The sequence below is a fragment of the Camellia sinensis genome, chromosome 2 (assembly GCF_055761805.1).
Source record: "Camellia sinensis isolate YWXY chromosome 2, ASM5576180v1, whole genome shotgun sequence".
Taxonomy (NCBI): Eukaryota; Viridiplantae; Streptophyta; class Magnoliopsida; order Ericales; family Theaceae; genus Camellia; species Camellia sinensis.
Genome location: NC_138962.1, coordinates 49,230,499 through 49,251,506, shown reverse-complemented (window position 1 = coordinate 49,251,506; position 21,008 = coordinate 49,230,499). Strand labels below are relative to the sequence as shown.

The 21,008-nt window shown below is 32.1% G+C and overlaps 1 protein-coding gene across 1 annotated transcript; it reads right to left on the bottom strand.

Annotated features, from left to right (window-relative positions):
* Positions 1–1,154: 1,154 nt before the first annotated feature.
* LOC114293672 (putative pumilio homolog 7, chloroplastic) lies at positions 1,155–9,752 on the bottom strand. Its single transcript, XM_082914315.1, has 5 exons — positions 7,646–9,752; positions 7,403–7,565; positions 3,655–3,818; positions 2,536–2,794; positions 1,155–1,738 (listed from the first exon to the last, which is right to left on the bottom strand). Exons 1-5 carry the CDS (start codon positions 9,343–9,345, stop codon positions 1,631–1,633), a joined length of 2,394 nt encoding a protein of 797 aa, XP_082770441.1. The 5' UTR covers positions 9,346–9,752; the 3' UTR covers positions 1,155–1,630.
* Between the last annotated feature and the right edge of the window lie 11,256 nt (positions 9,753–21,008).

Below are 21,008 nucleotides of genomic sequence, written 5' to 3'. Positions count from 1 at the left end.
AAAAATATACCCAATGAAGGGCCACAACGATAGCAGCTGATACTGCATACAAATTAGGAAAAATATCAAATCAATGGTATTTCGTAAAAATAATTATAAAGCAGCGATAAACTTTATAAATATCAATAATTAAAATTATAAATTTATTCCACTAGACTGTAACTACTCCTATAAATTATGAACCACCACTTGCTTGAGCAAGGAGACAATAGACACACCACTGCAGAAAAGATCAACATGCTGAAACTTAAAGACTACAGCATGAATCCAAAAATAAAAAACAAAAGAGAGAGAGAGAGAGAGAGAGAGAGAGAGAGAGAGAGAGAGGAGAAGGAGGAGGAGGAGGATGGGAAACTTAAGTGAGAGTGGGAAGGTTAGGATGTAACAAAACAGGATGAGATGTGTGTGAAGGAAGAGAAAAAACTGTACTGTGGAGAATTGAGAGTTTGTGCCAAACTGTTTGATGCGATTTCTACATACAACAAAAAAATTTAAATAAATTGAAAAAAAATGATTATATTGAGATTAAGGGAGGGGTAGAGGTGCTTTTGGATGCTACTTTTAGATTATTAACTTACAAAAAGCTGCACCAAACAAGAATAGGAACCACATCCTTATCATGCTCAAACACAATCAAGTTTCTTGATTTCCAAATGGGGACTAGAGAAGAAACACTAGCTTGATCAATAGTGAACTTATTAGAATATGTTGGAGGAAAATTACTAACTCGGAAACCTAACCCAAAAAAAAGAGAGTAAAACTGAAAAGGGAGCATACAGACCAATACTAGAACCGAACCAAACCAAACCAAATACGATCAACAAATCACATAACCAAAAAACATGAAAGCTAGTTTCTAAGTGCTTATACAGGAAGGATTTTGACCACAACTCTCCTCCTACAATGGCAACCTATCTCCCTGGATTTTCTATGCCTACTATCTAGCTCAGTCTTCTCATATTTGCAAGATTTCTTTCTTCTGTCAAAGGCTAAAGGTTTTGCATCCTTCGCAGCTTCTTCCGAGTTCCATCTGTTAGTTCTGCCCTTTTTTTTTCTTTTTTCTTTTTTTTCTTTGGTTCCCCTTTTTATGTTATGTCTACCTTTCTCTTTGAACTCAATTGTCACAACAAGAAGAGATATAGAACATGCATCTCTTACAATAACTTAATAAGCATTGCCAAAGAATCTATAGCACATGACAAACGTTATTTTCAGATAGCATCCACATTGCAATTGTGCAGTAAGAAAGAAAACCCTAATTAATCTATACACTGTACAATAGCATACAGTGAAAAATCCAAAGAACAGAGATAATAGTAGCTAGAAGATACAAAACAACAAAATAATACATTGCATGTCCGGAATTAGGCAACAGGAAGCGACATCAGGTATTTTGTTTTTGTTTTTTTAACACTCTCTGGAGATCGCAGAAGCCATTTCCGCATAAGCACAACTAGTCAAAACTTGTAGAAGCAAAATTGTAAACAGATCGGATCACACCAGATCATTAGAGCATGCATTATTGTTAAATAACCAGTTTTCCATAGATAGTAATGGCAGTGGAAGAGAAAACAACATCATCAATTCTTACCAAAAGGTGAGAATCTTTTGGTAAGAATGAATCTGCATATCACTTCTTCAAAAGCTTCTGGGAGAAAATCCTCTTGGAATACGGGTTGTTCCGCGAGATTGCTTTTCGAGACTCAATTGCATCAACCAACAAATTGTGAAGAGAGCCCTGTTTTTAAAAACAAGATTAGAACATTGAGCTGGATATGTATGTATATATGCGCCAAGCCCATGCATCAAAGTACTCTAATTCTCGTATATGTAGCATACAATTAGAAAATCGAGACCCGAAATGTTGGGTCCCGCATTATTTGGGCTCTATTTGGTAATAGCTAAAAGAGCCACATTTTTTCCCAAGCATTGTCTTTAGTGAAAAATTTTTACATTTGTGTCGACAAATTTCACTTTTCAAGTCCTAGTCTAGAAGGCTCTTTTAAAAAAATGCACATAATAGTGAATTCTAAAAATTGAAGTTCTCAACTTCTTAATCTTTTTTGTCTTTAGTGAACTTTTTCAAAATATTTATTTACTTTACTTTTCAGGTCCATCTAGTCTAGTAGAATTTAAAAGTGTTTTTAAACCAAAAAAAATTCAAAAAAATCACTAAAAAAAACCAACAAAAAAGCAATTGCCAAATCCCAGGAGTTGGTTTTCACCACTGTTTAAGATAACAAATTTGTTATTACTGGGAAAAAAAAAAAAAAACAAAAGCAAAACAACAGGCAGAAAATCCAAAGGTCCAATTTATCTATGCATATCAATATTGGCATCATTAACCAGTTAAAGGTGTGGTTTTTATATGCCACCAATGATGGTCAAATCATGTGTCTTCAGTTAAAAATGCTTCAAAACCCATCCTTCCAAGAAAAGCCGAAACTCAAAAACATAGGAAATGTCATGGAGAACATAAAATGGAATTTGCAAAAAATTAACAAATGAGCCAGAAAAGGCGATTGATTCCCATACCTCTGAAACTCGAAGAGCGGTTTGAACAACATAGTTTGCATGTGGATCTTGCAGCAACTGCTCAAAGTGAGATGCAGATAGCAACTCATGGATGATTTTTGGGCGCGTTTCATCATCAAGCATCAGAAGACATTTTTCAACCACATGGCTGCTGAACTTCTGTGTCGAGAGGTGCACATAGTTCCCTTCAAATTGAGAAATCAAGCTGGATGTAGCCGACGGAATCTTTAGCTCCAAGATAAACTGAACAACATAATTTCTGCCAAATAGAATAAATATCTCCATCATCAGAAAATAAACTATAAATAAATATAAATGATCATCATCTTTCCAAGTTCTTGGAAAGTGAAAAAAAAAAATGATAACAGTGATACATTTACTAATGTAAATGGCTTGGAAAGAACTATGACTGAAAGCGACTGATAAAATAATCTAATGATGTCTATGTAGACTTCAAAAACAAGCTTTCACTATTACATCATTCTCCAATGGGAATGATTTGAAAGATCCAAAACCAAAGGTATATGCTAGCAACAACATAATAGAAGCAATCGATCAGTATAGATTGACCGAAATCTGATTCAAATCCTATATGGCACCTATGGGTACATAAGAAAGCAACTTCGAATATGGACTTCAAAGAGATCAAATAGGAAAGGATACTTTGAATCACACAACCCATTTATCGAATATGAAAGAGAGTTAGGAGAAATGGTTCGATCCTCTATTTTTATTTCTCGACTCTCTTCAAAAGCATTGTTGCATTACTAAAGGCCATTTTACTAAAATGCTTCCATCAAATGCCAATGTCTTTTTATCATTGTCAAACAACAGTCACTGGGTACATGTATCAAAGCTAAAATATGAAAACAAAGTTCAATGTGGTCCCTCAAGTCCTCAGGGGAAGAAAAGAGAATATTTAATTCCACAAAGACAGAAATCATCAACAAATCTTACCAACTTGAAGACTGAAAGCTCTTATGTATTTTTCTTATTTTATTGCCTTAGACTTTTCATTTGTTTTTAAAATTATAATAAGGTGTCGTTCCAACGTATATTATAAAGAGAAAATCAATAGTAAACCATGAGCCATAAATATAATCTCCTTCACTTAATTACCCAAATGCATCTTGTGCAAGTAGAAGTCCATTTGCAGAAATTTCGGTAACCAAGTTGTCCAGATGCTCCCCGGTGGAATGATTGATGCATCGTTGCAAAACACAACATCCATGCTGATGAGTCGCAATGTCAACACAATACTTTGCAGCAGCAACAAAAATGAACTGCCAATTGTTTACCAAAGGAGAAATATAAGTCAAATTTGTAAATGAGGAAATCATTGAAGATATGCAGCAACAGTTGTGATGAAATATAAGCATGTATCTCATACACATGACGAGCATTAACTACAACAAAGATTTAAATTGCTCCTCCAAAATAATGGGAATTCAAAAGAATACATGCTGGCAAAGGTTTGGTTAACCTAAATGAAAATGGGCGTTTCTAAGCTTATCAACCAAAATCCACTTAGAGTAAGCAATATGAATTTTATTAGTTTTCTTCCACTGTTTATTAGGAGATTTATATTTAAAAAAAGGGAGGAAGATTCATCACTTTACACTCAAGCTCTTTCCACAAAACCAAAGAACAAATGTAAAATGACTATATGACCAGTCGATGATAATCGATAACTAGATTTGAACGAAGTACAGTTATATTTCTCTCCAATTTTGACAGATAATGAAACATTTTTCGTGGTTCTTTTTTAAGAGACCAGAATGGCAGTATGATAAAGTATCTATCCCCTTTAAACAAAAACTACTGCTCACGTACTCCTCACACACCCACACTCCCTTCCTCCAAAAGAATATATATATATATATATATATATATAAATTAATTAAAAACAAATGAGGAACTTTATTTGGCATCATTTGGTCCATCTACTGCTATTAGCCAGGCCCATTCTATAACTGCCGGAGTTCAGTTGGTGTTGGTACCAACATAATACTTCAAGTTGAGGAAACCATTTAACATTCTGAAGTTCAGTTTTCCTTTATGTACTATTTAGTCACTGATAAAACAGAAATTTCAAATATATATATTCAAATGATCTTAATACAGCTTTAGAAAAGATAACAGAATGTGATCATGGAAATTCATGCAGAAAATCATAAAATAAAAGGAAAACCTCAGATTAGAGATAGCAGGGGCAATCTGAAACATAAACACATGCCCAATACACATTTCCATCCTTACATGTGTGTTTGTGTGTTTACAACATGTACCTTAGAGTTTTGCTAACATATCCATATTAAGGGTAGTTAGCAATGTCATTAAACCTACTGGCTAGGGGGGAAGAAAAAGGCCCTTTTATTTGTTTCTTTGAGCATCACAGCAATTTTAGTTTTTTGTAGCCTACCTCCACCAACCACCCCACCCTCCTCTTCCCTCCACATTTGATGAGATAACTGGTGTGTATGGTAAGCATACCTTCAACTCTAGGTTATGTAGACTTCAATATAATGCACTTTCCTGTAATTCTTACATGATAATGCCATATCTAGTGTCAGCAAATATATGCACGCATCCACTCATACAGATGTATACACATAAACATATATGTTGATGCTTGATAAAGATAGTTGATCACTAGAGGTTAACCAGGTGGTTGAACATGATAGGAGGCAATTCCTACCATGTACAACAACAATTGTTATTTAGCCACATTTTACTTTGGTAACACAATTGGAGCACCAGTTTAGTAAGCAGGCAGGTCTTGGGTTAACCTATCAGTGAAAGCAATTCTTCAAGGCATGCCTCACCAAGATTTGATGGATATATCAACAAAACTTCACTTTGATAAAGATTGGAATAAATTTGTTTCAAACTGTTGTAGATGTCAGCAGATTTATAATAGGCCACCATTTTTATTTTTATTCTTTTGAGCGTTTTAACAAACAAACAAACAAAAAAAACGAGAGAGAGAGAAAGAGAGAGCGAGATTACAATGAGCCCCAAAACGCATACCCCCGAAGGTATACACAACTCCGAGGGGCACACATACCTCTTCAAGAAAGAATCACGTAGAGAAGTGAAGACTAGAATAATATCCTCTCATAGCCCAAGATGCTATGCACAGAAAAAAATAAAAGTAAAATATAGAAAGCTAGCACTGAAATATTACGCTGGAAAGCAGCAACCAACAGTTCACTGCCACATGGCATAAATAAGAAAAGTCTAGCAGTTGAAAATATACAAAGAGCACTACATGCATATGCTACTCCACTATACCATCCTCATGAAAATCTCATTCCAGCCAACAAGACTGGACCCATTTTGGTTACAAGAGAAAAGTTAGGTACACATAATTCAATGAAGGCACCATTGGTTTGACACTCAAGGCCAATAAAGTTTAGATTTTCATAAAGGATTATGGCATAGTTAAGCAATTATCGTTAAACATGCTACACAGATTTTCTGCACCGTTAAACAACAGGCACAATATGATACAAATAAGATGTATACAACTAGCACCCTCCCCAGAAGGCAACCTCTTGAAGTAAAATGGCATGAATATTCATTCCTTACAAAAAACAAAATGGTAAGAGAATATTACCTTTGGAAAAAATTTCTAAGCCGGTGTTAATAGTCATGCCCCCCAATGTTGGTGGCTTTAGTCTTGTTTGGACAATGAGATTAGACAACATGACTCTTCGTTTGACCAAAAACAATTGAAAGTCATCAAGCTCTTTGTCATGTATTAAAAACACTTTCTCCATGCTAGTGTTACCATGATTTCAACCCAATCAAATGAATGATAGGGCTATAAGTCATCATGTCTAATGAATTCACCCATCAATTGGGGTCACATAACTGATCTCAACAGAGACCGGTTGTGAAAGAACAAAGTTTATCCCCTGGTATGTATAGTCTTAACCACAACTGTAGCATATGTCATAATTTTAAACGAAGTGTATTGTAAATGAGACAGTGACTATGATACGTTTAGGATTGCACCATCATATTTGTGAGAACTGTAAATGGAAGCAAGAGGAGTGATAGAGGGAAGGAAGAATAGAAGACAAAGATGCATAAACTTGCCAGTTACATTTTAGCTCTTATTAACTAAGCAGTAGGACAAGAAAATTAAATTACAATGTAGAAGCAAATACTTAAAATAATTAACAGTATATCCATCAATATCGCAATTGAGAAACACAAGGCAAGTGATTATCAGCACGACACCAAATCTCATGACCACAATTTCTTTAATTAGGACCAACCACACCAAAAGCTAGAAAAACTAAGAGAAAACTATAACATACCAACAATTTTGGTAAAGAGCCAACTAATGTCCTATCTCCTTCCTCAAATAAAAATAGAAGAAAGCCCAATGACATGCAACATACCATCCGAGAAAGCAAAAAATAATATGAAAAAAGGCCATTGATGTGCAACATCTCAAAACTTTGGTTTGTTAAAGAAGAATGGACACCAAATATAATCATTGGTAAAGAAAAATAGCAAATAAATGAGAATTGCTTGTAATTGTCAAGACCATCAGTAGCAATTGTTGTACACAAATTGCTACACCCCTATTCAAACCATTCCATTGCAATACTAATTGCATTTAAAGGAGGTAAATGATCATTCAAAGTGATGTAAAATAAAGACAAGAAGACCAATGTAAATCTTGTATGGTTCTTGTATACAATTCCAGTTCAGGCATGATGATTAACAGTCATGTAAAAATCCAAATAGTTGACCATAAAATTGACAAATTATGCAATACAAAATCAACTTATAAAAGTCAAAATTGACATATCTGATCGTGGTCAGTGAACTTTGACAAGAGAACTTATACCTTATTATCCTTGTCACTAAGGCATTGCAAGCACCGCTGCACAACATGATTACCATTCAGATCCTTGATAAGAGCAAGAAATCCTGGTTCAAGGGCTGAAATGACTAGTGAAATTTGCTGCCTGGTTTTGAGGGTTTCAATCAACTTCTGTACCACACGGGTGCTGATACAACAGCAATAAAGTTAATTCAACATGAACAAAATCAAATGGACAAAGCAATTTGTAGTTTGTATATGACTTACCCATGCGTGTTTAAAGAGATTCTAACAAGCTGGCCAGGTTCTTCAGTTATCACAAGCAGAATCTGCATGACTTGTTCTTCATTGCACACTATCAACAGCTTTTGCATAAGGTAATTCCCAAAAGGATTCATCATAAGCTCAACTACATGATCAATGATCTCATTAAATATAATCTGCACATCTTGTGGGGTTCCCTCATCAAACATCCTCTGCAAAAACCGACAGCCATGCTGATCCTTGGCCATCAAGTATATATAAGCTCGAGCTTCTGCCAAAGAGTTACACTTTGGTGGCAGAGCAAAAGAGCAATACAGCCTCCCACTCCGACCATTTTCACAAATGCCTGGAAATTGCTGGCCATGTAGCTGTGACATCTTTTGTTGAGGCTTTTCCACACCAATCACATGTGAGGAAACCTTACTATTACGTCCCCTTGGACGCCCAAATCCCGTGTTCATAACAAAATTTAAACCTTCATCTTGAATAATCAAGCTATCCTCACTTGTAAAACCACCTTGAGGGATTCTAATATTTGAAGGTGCTCTGGTCCTCCCATTTAGCATTGGGGGGCTACAATCTAACATAGTTTCCACTCCCAAATGAGGCCATGGATGAGTGGTATGAGGCATATTTACTGAACCCCTTTCTTCATTCAAATTCACCCCATTTTGCTGAGGATAGAATTGCTGGGGATAGAATAAAGCATCAGCAACAGAAGGTCGAGTTGCAGAACCGACCAAGTTTGATGAGGGAAATCCCATCGGGTAATAATTGTTTGCTTGCTTCATTCCGTGACACGGAAAACTAAGTGGGCTATTATTAGAACAATTCGGTTGAGAAAACAAACCATTATCTCGGCCACTAGGATACTGAAACCCCATTAAATTATCCGATCTATAATCACACTGCAATCCTGACAATGCTGAATTCATCTCCCCATCAAAACACATGGGGTTTCTTGGAACAGAGGAATGAGGTCCTCCATAACCAGAAAAACCTCTCATGTAATTATCAGGAGCCCCATATTTCCCCAAACCAGTTCGATTATTTGCACGTATAGAATGATCAAAAAGCCTAACCCCATTGGGGTCTACAGAGAAATTCTCTTGTTCACCACTAATATACATTCTACCAAATTTTCTTGACAAATTCAGTTCATCAATGAAGTTCTCATTGCCTGTCTTACCGATAGGCGAATCAGGTACTTTGAAATCCATCAATAATCCATTTGGGTGATGAGAATTACCATAAGGGAACTGGGGTTTGAGCTCTTCTAATGGAGGTGGAGTGGGTGATCCATTGTCAGAAGATGAATGCCCACCTGATAACAAGCCTGAGGAAGAGCCATCAGATTGAAGAGAGAAACCACTAACAGGAGAGGGACATGAATACTTGTAATAACTTGATGGGTCATCATCATATTTACCATAGATCATGCCATTCATTGGAGGTTTTACAAAACCATGAACATGATGAGCATTGCTTTGTGGATGATGAAGATTGAGTGATGTTGCATGAGGGATCTCACCCAACAACATTTCAAGCTCCTCATCATCCTTCATGTCCTCTCTAATTTTCTGATCAATCCCAACTCTCTCAAACATCAACAATAACAACAACAATAGCGAAAGAAACAGTTTCCCAACAACAACACAAACAAGAAAAACAAGAACAACAACAAAAGAAGGATTCAAAAGCATCAATAATCAAACACCAAACGCCAAATTCAAAAAGACCCACATCAGATACTGATTCAAAGAGGCTAAATATCAAATACCCACAAGAGATTACCACTTTTTGTCATCTGGGTTTTTGTCTCGGATATAAAACAATCCGATTGAGGTATGAAAAGGTGTGAAATTCAATTGCATTTCATTTCAAAATCATCTCATTTGGGTTTGGGCTTTCTTTAGAAAGAGTTGGTGAAGCATGCAAAGATGAGGGATTGTATACGGTTACGAATACCGTAGGAATACATACACACTGGTACAGTCCCACGCCATTAAAGCGGAAAAAAGGAGCAGACTCTCTCTCTCTCTCTACATGTATATATGAACACTCAAGAGAGCAGAGAGATATACAAAACAACACTACTTTGCGTAAAAACACTCTTTTTAAATGGTGGTAATCTGTATTTAAAAAAAAAAAAAAACATTTTTGACTATTTTTTTTATAATTTTGTGAAAATTAAAATATATTCAGGCAAATTATATTAAATCTCCTCAAATTATCAATCATTTACACTTCACTCTCTAATATTTTAAACCCAACAATTAACTTTTCAAACTATTTGAATTTGAACTAGTCTTTCTGCTAATCATCTATTAGATATTTAGATGAAAAATTGTCAAGTGTTGTGCTTATGATAATTATATAAATTTTTATAAAAGATAAAAATAGGAGAATTTAGGGGTTGTTTGGGATGACCTAAATAAGTGTACTTTTTGTCTTTTTATGAAAAGATATGCAGAAAAGTAGAGAGTTGATGTGATGTGATGAAAAAAAGATAAAAAAATGGATTATTTTTGAGTTACCAAACTTGGCCTTAGTCATAAAATATATAATTATCATGTGCACAATACTTGACAATTTTCATTCAAATATCTGACAAATGACTAATAAAAAGAATTTTAATGTTCAAATCTAAATAGTTTGGGGGTTGGTTTGGGAAGTGGGTTGACTTTTTGACTTTTTGACTTTTTTTTGCTATTTTAGTCTGAGCTAAAAAGCTTGGTTTGGGAATGATTTTTTGGCTTTTTAGTTTTTTTGACATTTTTTGTGAGAGAAGAGTGTAATGATTATTGGTTGGATGTGATGTTTTGTTTTTTATGACTAAAATAGTCTATTTTGTCTTTTGTGGCTAAAATAACTAAAAAAACCTCATATTCTTCTTCCCAAACGGTGCCTGAGAGGATAATTGTTAAGCTTAAAACATTGACGGATAAAGTGTAAATAATCAATAATTTGAAGGGGTTTAATGTAATTTGCCCTTCATAAAATTAAGAAATCTCGCTATACAGATCTTTTTCAACAGATTGTTGTTTGATTTTTTCTATTAGGTGAATCAACAACCCTTATTTGTTTCCGATTTTTGAGGGTTGAAGATATTTTTTAGGATTTTGATTTTATCTAAAACCTCCATCTTTATTTTTTTTATTTGAAAACATATTCACTATATAATGTAAAATTAAAAGAATTCAAAAAAAAAAATTGAATATATTTATATACATATACAACTAAAAAAAACCAAAAACAAAAAAGTGTTGCAGTGATAGTATAGTTTAACTCATCTTAAAAGGCAAAGAAAATATTTTTTAAGAAAATTAAAGAAAAGAGAGTAATGAATGGTTTTGAATGAATCCAAATGAATTTTAATAAAGAGAGGTAAAGGTTCAAAACTTGATATTTTGAATTCAAGAAGTTAAAATTAGAATTACTTATAATTTTGAGAAGAAGAAAAGAAACAAAAAAGAAAAACACATGGGGAATAAAGAATAAAGATATAAATATAAAGAATGAGTGATAAGAGTTAAAAATATATACGCTAATAGTTACGTGTTATAATTTTATTATATTTAATAAAATAAATTTTATATATGTACAATAATGTTTAAATAATATAATCGAATCATAATGAGATAAAATTGAATAAGGGAAAGCTTGTATAATATTACCGCGACATGTCAAGGTAAGACAAATTATGAGAGATGGTGAGAAAAGTATTTTCACCAAATTTATGTTTTGTTTTTTATCAAAAGTGATGAAAATTAGTTAGAAAGAAATAGCGTTTAATGAAAGTTTTTTAAAATATCAAAATTACTCTTATGAAAAAATATGACTTATTAATATGAAATGTTATTTTGGTAAAATAAAATACAACATTTCTCTTTCTTTTCCCTTATTTATTCAAATAATGCTATAAGCATCAATTAATGTATTAACTAGTGTACTAACAGATGATGTTACATAATTTTAGAGGTTTTGAATATTTATAATTTGTATAATAAGTTGAGTCAATAATAATATCATAATACTAGTTTATATACTAGTTAATACACTAATTGATACATGTAGCACTACCGTGTTTACTCTATCCAACAAGATAATGAAAAATCACATTCTCTTCTTTTTTATTTATCCAAACATAATGGTGAGAAACTATAATAATTTATTTTCTTTTTTCACCTAGGTGAAAGAACCCACAATTATTTCTTTTCTCATCTCACCTCTCGACACAAACAGAGTATAAATAGAGGTAAAGCTAGCGTAATATTAAAATTTCATGTGAATAGCAAAAATAAAAAAAATAACTAACAAGGTATAAATGAAAACAGTTTAATAGATTACTTAAATTTTACCCTAAAATATTATTAAAAAATTAATTCCCTATTTTAAGAATCACTTTTTCATCTACTTTAGACTCCTTATTCTTTCTATGTTCTATTAACAAACTTCTTATTTTTTCTCTATTTTATTAAAATATAATTTTTAATTATAAATTTTAAAAAAATGAAAATCATAAATGTGTACTGCAGTTCCTAAACAAAGCAAAGCAAAGCAAAATATATATATATAGGAAGCGATAGTAACTCCTTACAAATAAGAAGTCATTGTAGTAAAAACTAGTTTAGGAAATTATTTAAGAAAGTAAATGGAGATATATAAAGAAATTTCAACTCCTTAAAATAGGTAAAGGTGGATTTAGAAAGACCGCTAGAGATGCTCTTTCGGTGTCAAAACTCGAATTCAGTTATATAGATAGTAAGAAAATACCTTAGGATGTCCACTTAATTCTGAAATTCAAACTTTCATTGAGTGTTTTTTGAAGTTACCAAAACCCTCTTGAATATACATCAAAATATATAATTATTTATGGATACCTTTTATTAACATTGAAGATGAAAAAATATGCTATTTATGTTGTTGGATTTTATTAACGGGGGTTTTAAGAGTATTTATTAAATAAATAAAAAGAGGATTTGTAAGTATTTTGTAAACAAAATTTTAAACTCTATTCATTTTATCATTGCTTTTTACTAACATATACCCAAAGTGACGGCACACGTGATTAGTGCATCCATGATCGTTTATTTTAGAAAAAATAAGATTATAAACTGTATGATTGAATTTTCGTAAAGAAAATTATTTGATTGAATTTTAAAATTAAAAATTAAAATAAATTTAGAAAACTTTGAAGTTGAGAAATTTGAAAGGAAAAGAAAAAAAGAAAAAAAGCCCAACAAAATTAAGGTATAAGTGTTCATATAACTACTATAGAGATGTCCCTTGGAAGACATCCGAGAAAATTGATATAGGATATTTTGAATTTATTATAAAAATGGGACGTTAATACCACCTCTAACATCCGCATATATAATAGTACTACAGGCTGCTACACGCGATACTTGTACAATTTAAATAAATAAAAATAAAATTAAACACTTATCATATATTGTGTGCTAGTTAAGTGGTAAGAGTCTTATTCATTTGACATAAGTCTACGGTTCAAATCCCCTCCTCTCATCTATCTAATTTTTTTTTTATTTCAAATAAAAAAGTAGACACGTGGCAGCATAAGAAACAAAGGATTCAAAACACCATCAGATTTGTTAATCTATTCTGTATGTTAATCTGCTTCATCTGAGCTGCTCTGTTAGTCTGCTTCATCTGGGTTTTTTTTTTTCTTATTTCAAATAAAAAAGTAGACGAGTGGCAGTATAAGAAACAAAGGCTTCAAGACACCATCGGATTTGTTAATCTATTCTGTATGTTAATCTGCTTCATCTGAGCTGCTCCGTTAGTCTGCTTCATCTGAGCTGCTCCGTTAGTCTGCTTCATCTGAGCTGCTCCGTTAGTCTGCTTCATCTGGTCTGTTAATCCTAGTCTGCTCTGTTATTCTGTCTTGTTCATTCTGGTCTGTTAATCCTAGTCTGCTCTGTTATTCTGTCTTGTTCATTCTGGTAGAAGCTGGTATATTCAAGTCCCATGCAGAACAGAAGAATGTATTCAATGGTTTGATTGCTATCTAGATGTCTTGTTTTTTATTGTTCTATGGCTTCTCTGCTCTCAAAGGTTTTTGGGCTACGTAATCTGGTTTGATCTGTGATTGCTGTGTCATTGCTGTGTGAATGATCAGAGATGATGCTGATTGATAATGTTAATACCTGCAGTATTAATACTGCTGTTTGAATAGAGGTGATGCTGGAAGCTTGTTTCAGCTCCATAGTTGTCTTCGGGGCTGCATAGTCTTGGCTTCTGGTTTTGTTCTGTTGTTTTTTTTTCTTTGTTTGTTGGTTTCTCACCAACTAGGAGATTGGAGCTTATTCTAGCTCCAAGCTCCTCTTTATTGATGTCTTCCATTGTACTTTGTACGTGTATCATCAATAAAGTTTTCTTTGCTGATCAAAAAAAAAATAAGGGGTGTTCACTTTATAATAGTACTAGCGGTTGCCACATGCGATGCGTGTGCAATTCAAATAAATAAAAATAAAATAAAATATTTATCATATATTACGTGCTAGTAAAACGGTAGGAGTCTTATTCATTTGACATAAGTCTAAAGTTCAAATCCCTTCCTCTCATTTATCTAATTCTTTTTTTATTTCAAATAAAAAAGTAGACACATGGCAGCATAAGAAACAAAGGCTTCAAGACACCATAAGCGGTGTTCACTTTATAATAGTATAGATAGATAGATAGATAGTAGGCTAAAATTTTTGTATTTGGGAAGATGATTGGATTTTTTTGTGATTGAATGTGATGTTTGTGAGAGAAAAAGTGAAATGATTATGGGTTTGATATGATATTTTGTCTTATTAGCTATTTTAGCCTATTTTATCTTTTTGTAATTTTTAGCCTAAATTAGGCTATTTTTTTTTCTTCCCAAACGCCCCATTATTTTTTTAATTTTCCTTAATTGTAAAACATATACATCTCTTTATTTCCAAAGTTGATTACATTACAAGGACCAGTTATGAAATTGTATTTCATTTCAAGGACTTTTCAATAAATATATATAAATTCCATGAACAAGTGCAAATTTATTAGCAGTTCCTTAGCCACAAAGGGAGCATACATTTGGGCCCTCACTTGATACTCATAATATATGTCAGATATTTTTTAAATACTTTCAGCCAATCAATGACAGCCACGTGGAAATCAATGTACCTTCTATGCTAAGCTGACTGCGACATCATCGTAACATATGCTTTTTGATTTTGGGGTTGTGAATACAAATCACTAATTTTGATTTTTTAATTTTTTAAAATTTTTATTGGATATTTTTTAATATTTTAAGTATTTTTTTTTTATTTTTAAATACACTTAATATAAACAAAAAAGTATAACATTTATAAAAATATTTTTTAAAATTTCACTAAATATTAAATAAATAAAAATTCAGTACACTTTTCATATTTTTGTATATTTATTAATTTAAAAATATTTTTTTATAAATATTTTATTTTTTAGATACATCTAAGTAAGATTCATTTAACAAAAGTAAAAAAATTGCTTAAGATTTTTAAAATATTCACTAAAAACAAAAATACATGAAAAATAAAAAATTCAATTTTTAGAAAATTAAATTTAGAAAATTGAAATCAAATACACTTAATGGAATTACCATTCTATGTTTTTGCAAAAAAAATTAAAAAGTGGTGTTGTTTTCACTCTCTCTCTATATATATTTTTAAATGACATGTATCATAAATTTTTATTTTAAAATCTAAGATATATGGTTTAAATTTTAAAATTAGTGAGGTATGGGTCATAAGCACAATGAATGTAGTCAATTAATTTATTTTTCTGAGTAAATTTTTAAATATATAGTATTGTTATTTTTTTATTTGCCCAATATAGTGTTTGGCATTTTATCCCAACTAGTTTTCATGTATATATATAATCACAAATATAATGAGATTGTTGCTGGGCAAAAATCCTAGGGTATTCTCAAGAAAGAGTTGGGAATGTAATGTTCAATTATTATTGGTATCCTTCTTAATATTTGAGGTATCCTTCTTAATATTTGAATCCATAAATGGGACAAGTTTTAACCAACTGAGACCACCCAAAATCAAGTCCAAGATTGAATTGGCCCAAACTAGGAGACAAGGTAAGAGAAGGCTTAAATCCCATGAGAGTCTAGAATATGTTTGACTAGACCTCCTAACATGTTCATAATGACTTTTAGTCTTGATGTTCATGTTGTTTTGATAAAAAACTTGGCATAGTTGTAGCAATTAAATGACCTTGACTTGAGAAAAATAACCTAACGAAATTTAAAGAAATAATCAATGACAACATATATGTACTGACAAAGCCATGTGACACTACATGTAAATATTATTAATAATGCTTGAGACTATTAAAAGTGATGCTCTAAAAGTACCATTAGTGATGTGGCAGTGAACGGGACTTACTACTTGTGTCTTGTGTTTTTTTTTTTTTTTAGTTAAAGTGATTGTCAATTCATTAGTGGTGTTTTAGAGCACCACTTTTAGTGGAATATATCATTACCCAAATATTATAATCAAATCTTAAATATAAGAGATATCACCACGTGTAAATGTGTTGATCGTGTAATTTTTTTAGGGACCCGATCATCACGTGTGATGAGCACCTTATATAAATAAATGTGCTATGAAAACAGAAGATAAGTAATTCGCTCTAAAACCCTAAATCCTATATTGAGATTGTTTTATTCTCCTAATTTACTAACTTGAACGATAAATATCATTTGTCAACACCACTCCAGTGACCATTAAATGTTGGAAAAATGGATTTTTAGTGATTTTAATTAAATATTAAAGTGAGTCTCAACCATCTATTATGTTAGGTCCACGTGGATCTAAATACTTTGTAATGAAATTTTTACACCACAAAAAGAATGGCCAAAAACCATTGAGAATTGAATGAGAAAATTGTCTCATGAAATTAGCCTCATGAAAGAGGTAGTGGGATTAGTGTGTATAATATGTTTGTAACTCCTGCAATATTGCAAAGGATAATGGTGCACTAGTGACCAACCATGTATAATTGAGACCCTCCTATCTAGTCTCAAAACAGAAATTTTTGCTTCCATTTTACAAGTTAGTTTGCTAGAAAGTTCCTACAGTGAGAGAATGCTGTCACTGTTGTTGTTTGCTAAGCTAGACAGAGAGTGCTTCTGCCGTAGCTGGTTTTTTACTATCGTATCTTGGAAGACAGATGTCAGAATTTCTCAAGTACTCGACTTGTGAGGCGGCAAAAATCTGTTTTAAGGAAACTGCTACCATGCAGGCTTCAGTTTGCTTTCTTTACCATTTTAATCTATTGGGTATTTCTGTTGTAATTTAGTTATAATTCTCAGCATGTATTCTTAGTATATAATTTTGATTTATTCGTGAATCTATTTATTTAATTTCACAATTTGGACAACAAGCTTAAACAAATTTTTATACTTTCCCATGAAAGTGGCCGAATAGATTCACATGATAGATGTATCCAGTTTAATCATAATTAATATTTATGCTTGCTGCTGTGTTATTGTCAGTGTGTTTCAATTTCTTTCAATTCATATATTTAGTGTGCCAAACATATTATTGATTGAACATGTTGCCATGTTTTTCTTCCTTGAGGGTCAAATTTAGTCTACTACATAAGTTGGTGTACCCATGGTTTATATTGAAAACAAATAGAAAATATTTTTATGTACCCACTTTACATATTTTCAGTATCGACAATTTTTGGAAAATTAGTCCATTGTTTTTTTTCCTTTCCGGGATTACTAGATGTTACATTGACATTTGCACAGTTGTGTATTGATTATAGAAATAAGCTTACTGTTGGTTTGTAGAAAATAGATAAGCCCACTGTTTTCATGATTAGTTTTGTTTTGGTCTATTTTTATAAATCACATGTTTCCCTATATTAGAATAAACCATGGCCACAATTTTGGTTTGGTGTCTGTGTATTGGAAGATATATGGAACTTGTCCACTATTTGCATTTGAATTCATTTTCCTTCACACCTTTTTTTTCTGAGGCATGCCTACAATATTGAAAATAAAATAAAATAAAAAAATGAGGAATTACACGCTGCTAGTTATTGTTGCATATATGATTACATACTAGATTAATTCACATGTTTTATTTTCTAGATTTAAATCAATTTTTCATGCTTCTTATTCTAGAATTATTTACATGTTAATTACTATAGACTTATTTGCATATTAATTGCTAGAATAATTTACAAGTTTATTACATGTTTATTGTGATTTAAATTCTATGTAACTCTAACCTATTAACTTTTAATTTAAGGTTTTGGAATTATAGAGTTTTGTAACTTGTTAAATTTATGTACATGACTATTGTGTAATTTAATTGGGTGAATTAAATTTATTTATTTAGAGTTATGACTAATAAATTTTATTTTAAAATTGTAATTTAATTTGGAGTACAGATTTTATTTTAAAGTTCAATTTAATTTTGAAATTTTAGTTTTATTTTGTAACTCTTGCATATTAATTTAGTTTATTTATTTAGAGTTATAAGATTACATGATTATTGTTTTGTATAAATTGATATGTAACTCTTGAATATTAATTTAATTTATTAATTATTGTCAATTAAATTGATATGTAACTCATATGTAGACGTTTAATTATTTAAGAGGCATAAGGTTTTGTCACCTTTGTAATCATTTTATTTTTGTAGCTCGTCTAGCATGTTAATTGATTAGTTAATTTTTTTATTAATTAGTTTGCTAGATGGTTCAATTAATTTATTATATTTACTTTCTACCTAGATTATTTGGTTTGTATTTTTGTTTTGGTTTTTTTGCTAACTTTTTTACAGGAATACCTAAGCGTAGAAAAGAATTATTTGGACTATATTATTTAAGCAATTTTGCTTGAGATTTAGTAGTGGTTACTTACTAATTTTTTTTAAGCAAGGTTGTTTACTTGGCATATTAGAAGCTTTTTTTTTTTTTTTGCTTATCTTTGTTGTAACAATTTTTTATATTGCTTGTAATTGTTAACAATTTTATTTTAATTGTTTGTAAGTTTGGAACTTGATTGTTTTAACCTAGTTCATTCTTTGAAAAATTTAATTCTTAAAATTGTTTATCACGGACTAAGAGTCAACATTCTCTTGAAAGCTTTGTCAAAAGGTTAACTGGGTTTTAAGTGAGACCGGTGTGACCCCTTCAGTCTTCCTGGCAATATTTTTGACCATGTTCGATTCTAGGTTAAGTTGTGAGACTAGTTTTTGAATTAAATTTTTAACTGTGGGATTTTCTAAGGGTTAAATTTAATTTCTGGAAACACAAAGAGTAATATTTTGTTGTATTTTTCAGAAATGACAACTGTCACCAATGCTGCTGCTACTGCTAATGTTGTGGGGATTTGAACCTCGGGGCAACTAACTTGCCAACCCCAACTATGACTTCTGTAGTCAACCCTGGTGTTACTTCGGCTATTTCAGGAGAATCACTCAATCGCCATAAGCGCCTAGAGAAATTTGCTGGGGTGAACTTCAAGAGATTGCAGCAAAAGATATTGTTCTACTTGACCACGCTAAACCTTGCAAAGGTTTTGAACGAGGATCCTCCAGCCGTAGCAGAGAATGAACTAGACAGGCAGAAAGTCATGGCACTTGACACATGGAAGCAGACAGGCTATCTTTGCCGAAACTACGTGTTCAACAACTTGGCAGACTCACTTTACAGTGTGTTTTGTGCCTAGAGCTCAGCAAAAGAGTAATGGGAATCTCTAGACAAAAAGTACAGGACTGAGGTGTAACGCCCTCAAAATAATACATAAAATCCATCACTTTAGACATGCATTGATATAAAAGAAACCAACCATTTCTATTCATCAGAGTAGTTCTTACAACAGTATTATATGTTAACAACAAAAGCAAATGCCCTATGAGCTTACAGCTTTCCAAGTCAACACCTGATTACACAAAAGAATAGTACTAACTCTATACAAAATAAGCTCTTGGCTTGATGTACATGTAATACAAACAAAATAAACAAAAAGAGTCTTCAACTCTCATCATATCCAAGCTATGTCCTTGGAGGTGGCATACTAACTGTACTTGAAAATAATGTCCCATATAGGGTGAGCCAACGCCCAGTAGAGATATGCTAAACACAGTATGAGCAGTAACTAAGACATTAGCAATTGATAAATGTTCAATTTCCATAAATCAATTCATAACCCATTTCCATTTCATGACCACTGTGTTCATATTTCATTTCATTTTCCATTTTTTATCAATTTCACAATTTGGATCAACGGCTCAGAACCTGGCCAACTACTTATATGAGACAGTGACTCATATTAAACATTTCCCATTTTACAATAGATAAACATACTAGTTGTATTAACATCTCAACAGATAAGTATACAAGTTGTATCCACATTTCAACAGATAAGCATATTAGCTATATCAACGCTTCCAAAAATAAGCATAAGAACTGTATCAACACTTTCATAGATAAACATATAAGCTATATCAACACGTTAACTGACAAGCATATGAGCTGTATCAGTGGAGTCCATCCCCTATCTCCTCCTAAACAACATCCGATTTAGAGGTCCATCCCCTATCTTCCCCTAAACCGTGGAGTACATCCCCTATCTCCTCCCATACACACAACGTACATACACATAGGTCATATACACAATCAATCAATACATAACGTTAATGTATTCTATCAACCGTCATACTCTATGACATATCCAATTGATTAGTTTTAGTTTGCCTAATCATCATGCATTGTCTACAACAATCAAAACTACCCTCCACCGGTAACCCAAGCAATTATTTCTAAACAGATAATAAAAGCTCCAACAGATAAAATATCAATGTTTTCAAAAGTGAGCGATTAATAAATCCAACTCCACTATTCTACTATATAATGAGCCAATTTCATTATTTCCAACACAATTTCATATAACCACAATTTTTTCAAATTAATCATACTAATTAATTTATACAACCAATTAGGGTTTTCTACCTAATTTCCCAATATTGACCCAATGGTGTATATATCAACAACTAACAACAATTTCGTTATTTTGAAACCCAAAATACACATTTTAGAATCAAAATAGCAAAATCCCCTTTCAACATTTTCAAACCCTAACTTTCCAAAATCAACCATTTAACAAAATGTCCAAAAATCTAGGTTAAAACCCATAGTAGTGAGTATGAATCCCTAGCTCAAAAGTTGACACCCAACGAAGAAGACGAAGAAAATGGAAATGCTCCAAATCCCAAGATTCTTGGATCAAAAGATAGCCCTCGACGATCAACAACTTTTTTGTAAAGGCCAAAGGTGAGGAAACAACTCTTACTAGATCAATACCTAG

What these genes read in the sequence shown, in the direction of transcription:
- LOC114293672 (XM_082914315.1), bottom strand. Translation starts at nt 9,345, where the DNA reads ATGCTTTTGAATCCTTCTTTTGTTGTTGTTCTTGTTTTTCTTGTTTGT. An exon ending in ATCTCTTTAAACACGCATGG is followed by an intron (nt 7,566 to 7,645) that starts GTAAGTCATATA and finishes CTGTTGTATCAG; the next exon opens with CACCCGTGTGGTACAGAAGT. An exon ending in CTTGCACAAGATGCATTTGG is followed by an intron (nt 2,795 to 3,654) that starts GTAATTAAGTGA and finishes TCTATTTGGCAG; the next exon opens with AAATTATGTTGTTCAGTTTA.